This window comes from Heteronotia binoei, chromosome 12, assembly GCF_032191835.1.
Source record: "Heteronotia binoei isolate CCM8104 ecotype False Entrance Well chromosome 12, APGP_CSIRO_Hbin_v1, whole genome shotgun sequence".
Taxonomy (NCBI): Eukaryota; Metazoa; Chordata; class Lepidosauria; order Squamata; family Gekkonidae; genus Heteronotia; species Heteronotia binoei.
The window spans coordinates 45,753,430-45,766,507 of record NC_083234.1 but is presented as its reverse complement, the minus strand read 5'-3'; the positions used below and the strand labels follow the sequence as shown (position 1 = coordinate 45,766,507).

At 46.7% G+C, this 13,078-nt stretch overlaps 1 protein-coding gene across 1 annotated transcript in view; it reads right to left on the bottom strand.

Moving 5' to 3' along the window:
* FAM178B (family with sequence similarity 178 member B) overlaps window positions 1–7,077 on the bottom strand; it is a 235,287-nt gene extending 228,210 nt beyond the window's left edge. The window contains exons 1-3 of the mRNA XM_060251835.1: window positions 5,723–7,077; window positions 3,627–3,688; window positions 1,154–1,276 (exon numbers count right to left, since the gene is read on the bottom strand). Coding sequence (XP_060107818.1) covers window positions 1,154–1,276; window positions 3,627–3,688; window positions 5,723–7,060 — 1,523 coding nt within the window. The 5' untranslated portion in view covers window positions 7,061–7,077. The remainder of the gene's footprint in view (window positions 1–1,153; window positions 1,277–3,626; window positions 3,689–5,722) is intronic.
* Window positions 7,078–13,078: the final 6,001 nt, after the last annotated feature.

Below are 13,078 nucleotides of genomic sequence, written 5' to 3'. Positions count from 1 at the left end.
AGTTTAGGAAGTGCTTAGCAAATCCAAGAAAAATAAACTTGATGTTCTGATGCATTATAGAACTATTTTTAGAACTATTTTTTTTTAATTCAACCATTTTAACACACTTCAAAATTAGGAGTGCTCTGTCACTCAGCCTACCATAGCATTGTTAATGTGGATGCACACAGTGGAAAGAACTCTGAATGGGTAATATACTCTTGCATTAAATAGTCCATGATTATCATGCTACCCCAGTTTGTTGATTTGGCCTGGAACGTCCGTGTACATTTGGCATAACCAATGGTAAAGCTTTTCCTCAGTTATACCACTGGTGTGGCAAAAGCTGCTGCTGCTAACAGTGTATAAAAATCCCAAAGCTGATAGCAGTATATAAAAATCATGTAACTCTGTGAATGTGGCAAAATTGGCAACATCAAGTAAAGCCATAGAAGTGTAGGACCAATGTCTAAACATGCATATTCTGTTTTATTCTACCTCTAGAGGACTAAATGTCTTCCTAAAACAACCTATCCTCTGGCAAGAATCATGAGAATGCTGGCCGAGCTCTTGTTCCTAGGGAGACAGAACCCCTGAAAAGAATCAAAATCAAACTGCCCTTCTCTGTACTTCCACAATGGAACATTTATATGCTCTATGTAAACTAGTATATTGGTGAGAACGGTTCATTGTCAGGCTAGGTGTTTTTGGATTTAATAGGCAGAGAGTTTTTCCATACATACACTTCAGCTCTGTAGTACAAGGGCTCAGTTGAGCCCTACAACTAACTGGAGCAACTCCTCTGCTTCCCGGAGCTATCCATGGTCCTGCAAAATCTCTTTGTAAGGCTGCAATCCTCTGCACCCATATAAGAGATGAAACCTGACTGAGCTCAGTGAGACTGACTTCTGAGTAAACGTGTAGGACTGTAATATTCTGACTTTGGTACCTGTTTCTTCCTCTCCCCAGTAATGTGCTATCATCTCCTTGCACCTGACTTCAATGAAAGGTGACAGGTGTCTCCTGTTATCCTTCTACATGCTTCCCAGCCATTCAGTAGAAACTGCCCAGCACTTGTGGGACTCAACAACAAAAAAAAGGCCCACTGAGCCCAGTCAGCTCCCCACTCCCCATCAGATCCATCCTACTCAGTAACAAGATAGTGTTGTGTTACCTGTAAATCTCAGGAAATATACTTGTGTTTTCTTCAACTATCTCCATAGAATGGAGTGAACTGGAGACTAGCAGCTTTTCTCCTAGGCTTCTTTGGAGCTCCTCTTCATCCCGAATTTGTTCCCTAAACAAAAGGAAACCAGGACATTGTGAAGGCAGGGCATGAACCCAAGCATAGTGTTTGTATGTGTGTGTGTTAGAATTCCAGCGTATTTATTTAAACAGGTTACTCACCTGTTTGCTCACCTCTTTGAGTGGTCTTCTGTGCATTCACACCCATGGGATAGTGCACCTGTACCAACCCAGATCGGTACTTAACATGCCAAGGGATTTTCATGCTCAAACTCCAGTGGGTGTGCACAGGAACCCCACCATGTATGGTCACCTGAGTGGATGCGGACATCCCACTAGTTCCTTCTGACCACAGTATGATCTTAATTAAAGCCAAAGGACTGACAGCAGTGGGGAAGGAAGGTGGGTAGTGTGAATGCACATCCAGTGGATGTGATGGCCATCAGTAACACTGCTTTCAGTGACAAGAAACAAGGGGAACAGGTGGTCAGGGGGTTGGAAGGTTTCCCTGCCAGGTTAGGTAGGAGGAAAGCAGATCCCACAGCGGAGTGGGTGGTTTGACTGGAGCATAAAGGCAGAGGAGGCCTTTTAGGAACCACAGTATTAGGGTGCAAGGATAATGGGTACTCATCAATGGGGGTACGATGTGCACCAAGGCAGGTAGGTGGCAGACCCTAACAAAAGAGGAGCTGAGGTCTAAGCCTACGAATGACAGAAAAGTTAGAGGTAGTAGAAAGTCCCACCATGGGGAGGGGGTGTCTGGAGGGCATCCATGAGGCATAGAAATCTAGATTATTTGGAAGTGTGCAATTTATGAAAGGAGAGTTTTCTATTACTCAACAACACAGGGTGTGCCCTGGCTGAGAAGAGCGTAGCTATGTTCGACAGCCAGAAGTTCTAGGAAAGTGATATGATGGTTGGCACGGTCAGGAGGTCATGGGTTCCTGGCACAAGACCGTTTGTGTGCACATTCCAGGCCCTAGGAAAAGTATTTGCAATTACCTTAATTGATGGAGTAGGGTGTTGGAGAGGTGCCCCTGAAAGCCAAGAGAGTCCCATAGCCAGGACACTGGGTGACAGGAAGAGGCAGAGCCCAAGGGGTCTCTGAAGGGTCAGAGAGTTTTGAGTCACCAGAGATGCAGGATGTGCATCTATCACTGGGTGACAGGGTGAGGTGGAGCAGCAGGGGATCTCTGGAGGGTCGGAGAGTTCTGAGGCACCAGAGATGCAAGATGCACATGGGGAGGTTGGTAAACACCAGGACTGAGGTGGCCAGCCATAAGGCCTAGAGGTGTTGAATTTGGAAAGCCATGTCTTCTCTCTGTGCTTGGAGCACATGCACAAAAGAGAAAATATCCTGCACTGTGAAGTGGGGGGAGAAAAAACCCTGCAAGTTGGTGTCCATAGTCATCCCTGGGTGTGGTCAAGAGCAAAGTCCAAGTCTGATCCGAGGCTGAGCTGGAGGGGGGGTGGTCTGAATCAAAGCCAAGTCAGGTAGTCAAGCTGGGGATCAAAGAGCAAGATCATCTGGAGCCGAGAGTCAGGAATCCAATCAGGAGCAGGAGAGCCAGGGTGGGTGCAGGGTCGTCATGGATGCAACTTGTTGCTTCCATGAGGAGCCTAGCCCCAAGCAGGGGCTAAATGGGCCTCTGGCAATGCACCAGTTAGCACACAACAAAGTTCTTCCCCACAGGCATGCGTCTCTCTGATGGGTCGCTAAGTCTTGGTGGAGTCGCTCCCTCAGCCGAGCTATGCACAGGGGTGAGTCTGGCAGGCATTCCGCTTGCAGCTGCACCTCCTCAACTGATGCTGGGCCAGGTGCAGAGAATGCTGACTCAGGTGGTAGCAGCAAGCTGTCAGCTCCAGGAGCATCAGAGGGGCCGGCTGCAGGCTCTGCTGGTGCTGTCAACTCGGGCAAGGGCCTGGCATGATCTTCGCCGTCGCCCATGACAGCCCCGATGAACTGGGCCCTGGTTAATGGGAATCAGGTGGAGAACAACGTTGGGAGATCCCATGGCTGCCTGGTCTCCTGGTACGTCTGAGGATTTACAGGTAGGGAGATGTTTTCTGGATTGCAACTTGGTCATCCTTGTGGGATGGCTGCTAATGCAGTCCTGCTTGATGTCAGGGGGAAATTAATAGAGGATTCTGGTTCCTTCCAAGAGGATTACTCTATAAATAGAACAGGCAACAGGAACATCGTTGGAGAGCAGCTCTGAGGTTGAAGACCCTTCCCAGAACACCTCCTGCAGAACTTACTGGGACTCTAAGCCTCCCCCTTCACTCCCAGATTCCTACTGCCTCTTGCACATGCATCAGGGGGCAAATGAACCATATGTAACAGGTACTTTTGGTCATAACTTCAGTTTACTAGTGGAGCTCCAGCCCCAGGCAGGCCTCACCTTTTCTCCTCTAGAAGGTTGTCTAGGCTCCTGAGGTAACAATCTGGCCCTGAAGACAGGAACTGGATGAAGAGGGGGAAACAAAAGGTATCATTTCTGCCACATGACTCAGAACACCCCTAGGGATGCCAGCCTCCAGGTAGGACCTGGGAATCCACCTGAATTACAGCTCATCTCCAGACCACAGAGATCAGTTCCCTTGAAGAAAATGGATAATGGGTACTCATCAATGGGGGTACGATGGAGGGTGGACTCTATGGCCTTGTACCCCGTTGAAGCCGCTGTCCTTTCAAGGCTCCATCCCCCAATCTCCAGGAATTTCCCAATGTGGTCTGGTAACTCTACACCCACCATCCCTGCTGGAAGCTGTAGGGGCCTGCCAACCATATTTGGGACCCACTGAGCCTGCAGACTTGAGCAGGCCCCATTCCATCCTGCCATCCAAGATTTTTTCAACCACTGGAGATGCTTTTTTCTCTCTCTCTCCAGTAATGTGCCACCATCACCTGACTTTTGTACAGAATTGCCACTGGGAAGATCAGAACTCCCAGCTTCCCTTCCAACTTCTGAAGCCTTGCCCCATGTCTCCCACTGTTCAGCATCTGGTCACCATGGGGACAGTTTACTGCCTTGTGCACCCTTGGAGGAATAGCCACTTGCTGACTGCTTTCCTATCTCAGGCATTCATTTTTAAAATTATGTATTTGAGATGGTAGAGGTCTATGTGGTAGAGAACCACTGCTCACATCTTAAGTTATAAAGTATTTATTAAAAAGTAAAATGTTCATAAGCATACTTTTAGCACAGCACTAGGCTGAGCAAGATATCCAAAAGAAATTGGTAAAATGCAAATTCTCTGTCCCTTTCCCTAAACATTCCCTATCAGTTGTTCAGATATAAGACAGGCTCTCTAAGCTGAAGAGTTACAAATCTCTACAGAGTTACCATTACCTCAAGCCTTTCTGTGGCTCTCTGGGAGCAGCATATGGTCAAAATGGCTGTTTTCCCAGTGAAGAGGTCTGTCTGCTATTACAGATGCAGCACTCAAGGAAAAGAAAACTTCTTCTACTGTGAGGAGTTTTTATTGTCTCTTTTCCCCACTCGTTGTCCAGGTCAGGCTGGGTCAGAGAAGTGTTACCTCTAGCTTCTTCTTGGAGATTATTCCTGGAGCCCCTTAAGGCTAAATTCCTCCAAATTTCTGTTCCCTGATTGCATAAAGGGGGAGATCTTGCCCCACCCATTGTCTTACCTGCCAGATCCATTAGCATATTATGAAGGTGAGCTGAGGCACATCTGGGAAGCAACTGGACTGACTTTCTTCTCCACCTCCGGCTGTTCTATGCAGGGGGTGGGGGAGAAATTTAAAATGCACCATGGAGGTTTTGTTCCTTTCACACTTCCCAGAAAAAATTGTATTTCTTCACAGAGTCTAACACAGCTCACCAACCATGAAAGGCAGCTTTGCATAGCTCAGGACAGCCCCCCTCTCACAGTTTTGTCCTCAACTTGTCTGGGACCTTCCTATTGCACAATTATTTTATTATCTACTTGGGCTCATTTAGTAAAGGGGAGAAAAAAGCACAGAAGACAAAGCCAAGAAGGTACAGCATTATTTAATCGCAAATTCCCAATTCCAGACACACTTCATAGATCTTCATCAGGGGAATTTGTTCAACAGTTAGTTAGGCTGTTGAACACAATCATGTCTGGAAACACAGCTCCTCTCTCTATATTCCACTGGGAAGAGATAACTGTTGAGTGAATCCTTTCGATAAAGATCAGTGAAATGCATCGGGAATTTGGAATTCACTGTCAAATACCTCTGCACCCTCGTGATTTCAATGCCTTCCTCCCTTTCTTGGTTGGCTTCTCAGCAGAATATCCTGGTGAGTTTGCTGCCCTGAAGGTACATGAAATTCTCATTACAGCTACCTCTACATTGCTAATATGGCTCAAAGGGTAAACACCTTGGGTGAGATAACCGCAAGGAAAATGGGCCAAGCATGGTAAGGACAGAGTAGCTAAGCCAGACCAAGCAATTATATTCCACGCACCATGTCATGAAGCTGACATCTCCTGGGAAACATGGTACTCACTGGGCTTAGCTCCACAGAGCTCTGATTCATGTCATCTATCTGAAGCAGGTTTCTGAGTGATATTAGGCCACTGTCATCCATGTCTTCCTCCATGTCCGAGCCTGAGGTCATCCCGCCTGGATCCCCTGAAAGCTTATTGAAAGACATGGAGATGCTGCTCCTAGAGGAAACCGTGGGTGATGCCATCATCATTGGATGAGTGGAGAGTTCGGAAGGTGGAGATTCTAGACCCATGTCTCTTTTCGCATTTGAATCAAGCATCATCTTCATTGAGTCACCCACAAACTTATCAGAGGATGTGGAGATGCTGCTTCTGGAGGAAATCTTGGAGGATGCCAACAGCGGATGCAGGGGTAGTTGTGAAGCTGGAGATTCTAGACCCAGGTCTCTTTCTACGTCTGAATCAAGCAGCTGCTTCTCTGGGTCACCTGCAAACTCATCTGAGGATGCAGAGATGCTGCTTCTGGAGGAAATCCTGGATGTTGCCACTGATGGATGGTAACAGGAAGGTGGATATTCTTGATCCACCTCTCCCATCAAGTCTAACTCCAGATCCAGCTTATCTGGGTCCTCTGCAAAATCAGGGGAGGACATAGAAATGCTGTTTCTGGAGGAGATCCTAGATGCTGCAGTCGACGAATGGATGGGGGATGGTAAAGGAGAACATACTGTACCAAAGGCTGCCCAGTTTTTTGCTCTGGTTTGATCCACAAACAAGGCTCCTTCTAGCTCTTCATTTGCCGATTGGCAGAAACTAGGTTCAAGGTGTTCCAGATCTGCCACCTCCCTCTTTTCAGTTTCCCCAAGAGTTGCATTCTTTGTATGTGTAACTGCAGTCTGCTTGAAGATTTCCAAGGGGCTCTGAGTTGAGGAGGCCACCTTAGGTGTAAATTCCATAACCTGTGGACCAAAAGCTTCTTCAGTAATATCTGGCATCTCCCCTGAGCTTCGAGATTCAGATGCAGGCCTTGGAGCAGGGCTTAAAGGTGGGGGATCATCATAGTAGAGAAATTCGATCCGTGGCGGGGTCCAGTCTGCAGGGAACATGTCATTGTCATCCTCCAGAGGAGAGTCAGCATTGTCCCATGCACTAGTGCCTTCACTGTTTGCAGTCATGTCTGTCACAACTGCCGATGATGCTGGTGAAAATAAGTGAGAGTGAGGAGGATCTGATGTCAGGCCCTGCTCCGAGTGGCTGGGAGCTCCCTGTTTCTGCTTCTTTCTAGGTCTACCCCTGGTCTTCCCTTTCTTTCTCTGTTTGGCAACACTTGAGCAGAAGACACATCTTTTGGACGGAGAGCAAGCTGGTGAGCTGCATTTCTGCAGTCTTGAGCCCATCTTCGAAGAGAAGCCTCCAGGTTCTAGGAATCAGAAAGAAGAGAATTTATTGCCAGCTGATTCCATGAATGCCAAAAAGGTGAAGACTGAAATGCAGAATTCAGCTCCCAAAGGAACTTAGCTTGCTTTAAAAGAAAGTTCTCCACTCTATTTATTCTAAAGAAATGCTTCAATTTGTGCAGGCAATAATTGCTGAAATCTCCCCACTTTGGCGGGGAGGGTGGGATATAAATAAAAAAATGATTGATTAAAGGCAAAAGAAATGCTGAGCAGTCTATTATCTGTCTAATTTTTACCCTTTTCCTCCAAGGAGTTCAGAGCCTCATACATAGTTCTCCCCTCTTCTCTTTTAATCCTCACAACAACCCTGAGAGGTAGGTTAGGCTGAGTGCGTACCCCAGTTAGCTGGGTCTCCTCAGGCCCAATCTGATTCTAAACATCATACCTCACAATCTCTATATAAGTTTTCCAGTGGGCAGAATTTCAGCATCATGCATAGCTCCTTACCCATCTCCACAGCTGGCTCGTGCAGGATAAATTCTGCAAAGCAGTAACCATTGAGGAATAAGTTATTCAGAATTAGAAAAATCAAGAAAAAACACATAACTTCTGCAGGATGTATCATTCTGCTTTTGTAATTGCAGAATTTGGTTTACCTTGATGCAGAATTTTAAGTACATATTTTATGTAAGTACATATGAAGAATTTTAAGTACATATTAAGTACAGAATTTTAAGTAAGCACTGGCCATTCCATCGAAGATCCTGGAGTTGCTTTGCAACTCTCCTGCACCCACCCCCTTATGTCGATTCAGTCTCAGATCTATTTGCCTAGTCATAAGACCAGACAGAGATGACAGCAACATCACCATGGGGAGGGGAGGAGCAATCCCTGGATAATGAAGAGTCCTATATTTGTTTTTACTTCATCTCAAGAAAAAAAAAGTGCAACCATTATCTTACAGTTTGGTTCATACATACCAAAGCTGTCATGTTCTTTACACAGCAGAGGAGGAAGCATACTTCACCATCACTGCATGCAATTAAAGCATTACCTGTGCATACACTACCTTTCTACTTTAAAAATAGCTGGGTGGAAGAGAAATTGTGTGAATCAGGGCTTTGTAGTGAGGGGCACAGGGCATAAGTGATGGGGGTGAGCCAACTCCTCTGTCTTGCAAAGTGGAATCTCACTACCTAGCATGCGTGGAGCAGGACTGGAGTAATATGAAACACCTATAAATGCTTAAAACTAGCCCAAACCCCAGAAGGCAATTTTTGCTGGACTCTGCTCCAATTGCAATGAAGATGCCTGCCAAATGGGCCTCGTTTCTGAGTGTAGCCATCATGGAACTGGAGGATGAGGTCCGGTGCATGCAGATTCATGACAGGCTCCCAGAAGTGGTCTTCTGAGCTATATTCCTTCCAATCGATAAAACACTGCAATTGCCCTCGCTACAGCTGGGAGCCCAGGATCTGGGCCACCCATCAATGATGACTGGAGTGGAGGTGTAGTCTGGGGTTGCAAAGGGTCTGGGGCTGCAGGTGGGACCAGAAAGGATTGATGGAGGATGGGGTGTATCTGGAACATGAGGGAGCTGAAAGTTGATTTGGTCAGTGATCAGGGCTGAACCTGGCATCCAATTTCCGAGAAGCCTCCAGCTGCAAATGTGGCTAGTGGACAGCCAAACAAGATCCCCCACCCTCTGAGGCAGACACAGCTGATGTTTCCTATCTGCCATGCCCTTGTATGCCTTCTTCGCTTGTTGCAGTTGGTCCTGCAGCAGCTTTTGGATGCCCTGAAATTCCTGTACCCTATTGTCAGCTGTCGGAATGTTGGAGGAAGAAGTGAGGGTGGAATCTGTAATTCACCCAGAATGGGATCTGATGGGTGGATGCATGGACTGCATTGTTATCCACAAGCCACTAGGAGAAAGGTCACCCAGTTGTCCTACTGGTGATTGGTGTAACAACAAAGGTATTGTTCCAGAGTTGTGTCAGTGCACTCTGTCTGCTGGATTATGGGTAGCAGGCTGAGGACAAGTGAACTTGGATACCTAGGAGGGAGTGCAGCGCTCGCCAGAACTGTGAAGTGAACTGGGGCCCTTCTCTGTTATGAGGTGGTTGGGTTTTCCATGGAGCTGGAAGATATGTTGGAGATACAATTGGGCCATATCCTGAGTGATAGAGAGTCAGGAGCAAGGGATGAAGTGGGTCAACATTGAGAGGAGGTCTAGCACAACCAGAATACAGGTGCCGCTCTGGAGTCCAGAGCAAGAGATAAAGTAGGCCATTTTGTTGTTGAACAGAATGCAGGTGCAGCTCCTTGAGCATGGCAGGTCAGTTGTGAAATCCATAGAGATAGATTTCCAAGGCCCCTTGGGAGTGGGCAGAGATTGCAGGAGACAGGAGGGCTTGCCAGGGAGTTCTTTGGCTCTTCTGCAGACCTCACAAGAGTCCATGTACTGGGCAATATCTGTGAGCACCTGCAGCCACCAAGTCTCAGGTGGCTCAGGTTAGAAGGTGTTCAGTTTTGTGGTGCCCAAAGTGCCTGGCTGCCCTGGAGGGTTGAGGACAGCGATGGTCTGGCACTCTCAAATCTCGCCCTCTCCCTCTTACCACCTTACATCTTACATACCCAGACAGCAAGCAGGTACTAACAATTTGTTTCCATCTTGGGACAGTATATTGTTTCAGCCTGGTTTTATGTATTTTATGGCTGTTTTAATTATATATTATTGTATAGTCACTTATGTAAGCCCCGAGCCCTGCTTGCAGGGAAGGGTGGCCTAACAAGTCAAATTTAATAAATAAATAAAAATATATCCCAAGTATGATGGGGAACTGGGGGACATCAAAATGCAGCTGTTCCTCGTGCTCCTGAATACACAGGAGCTGAATCATAGTAACCTCCCACCTATGGATTTAACCGAGGTTGGGGTTTCCTTGGTCTGGAGGGGTACCTGTGCAGCAAATTTAGCACTCATATACCAGCAGGATGCTCCAGAATACACAAACAGCCAGTGAGAGTCAGGCAGACAACATTTCATTGCCACTAGGTGCGGCCAGGATCTTACCAGGACCACCAGTGAGATTGCTGCATTGCCCCAAGCAATTTGGCCCCCACTGACTTGGGGCTGCTCTTTTAACAATGCTGACTGCAGCCTCTTCTTGGTGGGACACCCACTGGCATAGTGCCCTGTTCTGCCACAACAGAGGCACAGGTTGCTGGAGCATCATCGACTCTTTTCCTCTGGAGACAGGTGAGGGTGGGTGGTGCCCAGCGGCATCAGTTTGTCCTCAGTCCCAGCCCAAGCTTGCAGGTGGGGTTGTTCGCAGGGGGAGGGTGCCAGTTGTCTGGTTATGGCGTGTGGCCATGCCCCCCTCTCAAAGGCTTGCCTGTGGCTCTCCAGCTGCCTGTCTATCCAGAGACAGAGAGAAATCAGGACCTGGAGAGTGGCAGGTCACTCAACTCTGGTGACTTCATCAATGATTTAATCCATCAAGCCTTCCATATATTGGTCGAGTGCCATTTCATTTCATTCCAGGCTAGGTCTTGTGCTAGTAGTCAAAATTCAGTGGTGCACTTGCCCACAGTGTCCCTACCTTACCTTAGGTTGCAGATTCATTGTTTGGCATTTTCTGACTTCTTACGGTCAGCAAAGGTGCTAGTCATATGGGCTACAAAGCCTGGAAAGTCGTCCAGCAGTGGTGAACAGAAGAGTAACAAGGTTGTGGCCCATTTGGATTCCTGCCCCTTCAGAAGACCGATCACAAAGCAAACCTTGTAAAGAGCCCAGTAACACCTTTAAGACCAGTAACACATTTTATTGTAGCATAAGCTTTCAAGAAACACAGCTTTCTTCATCAGATGCGTGGAGGGTATGTAGAAACTGGCCAGAGATGTATAGGTGGAAAGGGGAAGGGGGAGTGGATGCAGGAAGTGAATGCCACATAAATGCAAAGTGGTTGCAAAAGTCATGAATAAGAAAAGGTAGAATGTGCAGTCCAGGCTGGGTGTGACCATTTCCTTCTATTGATGGAAAATTTGAAAGAGACAGGCAGTTACTTCTGGTAATGAGATAACCATCCAATGTCCCTATTCAAACCAAGTCTGACTGAGTCAAATTTAGATATGAATTCAAATTCAGCAGCTTCCCATTGGATTTTGTTTTTGAAATGTTTCTGCTGAACTACGGTGACCTTTGATGGAATGCCCTGGTAGACTGAAGTGTTCGCCTACTGGTTGCCATTTTTTATGTCAAACTTTGACTTTATCTGAAGAGAAGTTCCAAGCCTGCAGCAATATATACATCTGGCAGTGTGCCAGAAATGCAGGGAATTCCCCTATGTTGCCCCTGAACTTCTCTGGCAGGTTCACAGGGCACCTTTCAGGAGGTGCCGCAGCCACAGCCCAGGTAACCACCTGTTGATGTTCATCTTCCTGCCTGGCTGGCTTCTTCCCGATTGCTGGCTTTTGCTGACTCAGAGCTGGTTACACATGGCTCCTCTTCTCACTGAACCCTGGCTGACCCATGACACCATGCAAAGCTTAGAGCCACAGTGCTCACAAAGGAAAAGTGGGGCTTCTCTTGACACCTGCAAGTGGCAATGAATCCTAATTGCAAGATTCTTCCATTGCCTGGTTAAAATTGTTCCAGGAAAGACAGTACTTTAGGACCAACTTTTAACTCTGGAGATTGACTCCCACGGCATAGCTAAACAGCTGTTGATTGGAAAGACATTTCTGTGGCCAAGTAAGCCACTGGAGAAAGGAGTCCATCAGTCACAGGGCATAATACTGATTTAAATGGACCAATGCTTCATGTGTTCCAGAAGCCTGGGAAACTATATTAAAACAGCTCAGTCTGATTCTATTCCACCAATATCTGTGATTCTCTAAGGAAAGAAGAGCTTTTTTGAAGAGCAAACCTCTTCATTTGAAACAAATACAAATTTAATTCTTTTAGTAACAAGCTACCGGAGTTAAGTAACATCTGAAAGGGAACAGCACCCCCTACTGGGCTCCATCCATTCTAGGACCATGAGGATTTTCTTGGAGGCTAAGCTAGTAGAAATCCTTCGCAATTTCAGATGACTACCCAGAAGAAATTGCACCAACAATAAATTTCCAGTGCCACAAAATGAGCCCCACTTTCTATTTCTAGCCCAGCTTCAGAGTGTAACCTAGCTTGCATTGCAAGTGTCATCACTTTTCATTCCCGTAGCTACTTCAACATGTTCAACAATAATAGCTCTTTTTTTTATATAAATCAGTCTATTTGACAGGTGGGAACTGCAGCCCATTCTAGGAGAAAAAGCTTGCTGTGGATTACAGCCATCCTGGACTGTACCATTTCAGGTAGGCTACCCTTCTCACTAGATTTGTCACCTGCCTGGGGAAAATATCTTATGTCTTTAGTAGCAGCTTTGTGGGATACTATTCATTAGGTGATGATATCTACCTTCATGCCATTAAAAGCTTCAGCTGCCCCTTTCCACGCCATTAAGCCTCTGTTAAAGAGACAGGGCATTTTCTCCAGGCCTATTTATTTAGATTTGTGTACCACCCTTCTCTGAATTCACAGAGCTCAGGGCAGTTAACAACATAAACGGTATAATTCAACCAATTAAGATAGCTAAAAATAACATCAGAATGGTCCCAGTACGGTCATACAATATGTATCACTGTCCTGCAATAACCAGAAAAAGAGTAAGGGAGGGGAAGGGAGCACCAGGTAGGATGGTACCCATTGCTGTCCTCAACCAAAAGCCTGATGGAACATTTCTGCTTTGCACGCCCTGCAGAACTGCAGAAGTTGCCACAGGGCACAGATGGTATTTGACAGAGTTCCAGCAGGTAGGTCAAGGATAGCCAGACATCTTTAGGGCTAGGGATCACCAGTGGATAGTTCTCAGCAGAGTGTAAAGCTCTTCAGGGGACATACCAGAGGAGGCAGTCTCACAGATACAGAAGTCCCAGACTGCACATGGCCTTAAAGGTCAATACTCAAAATGT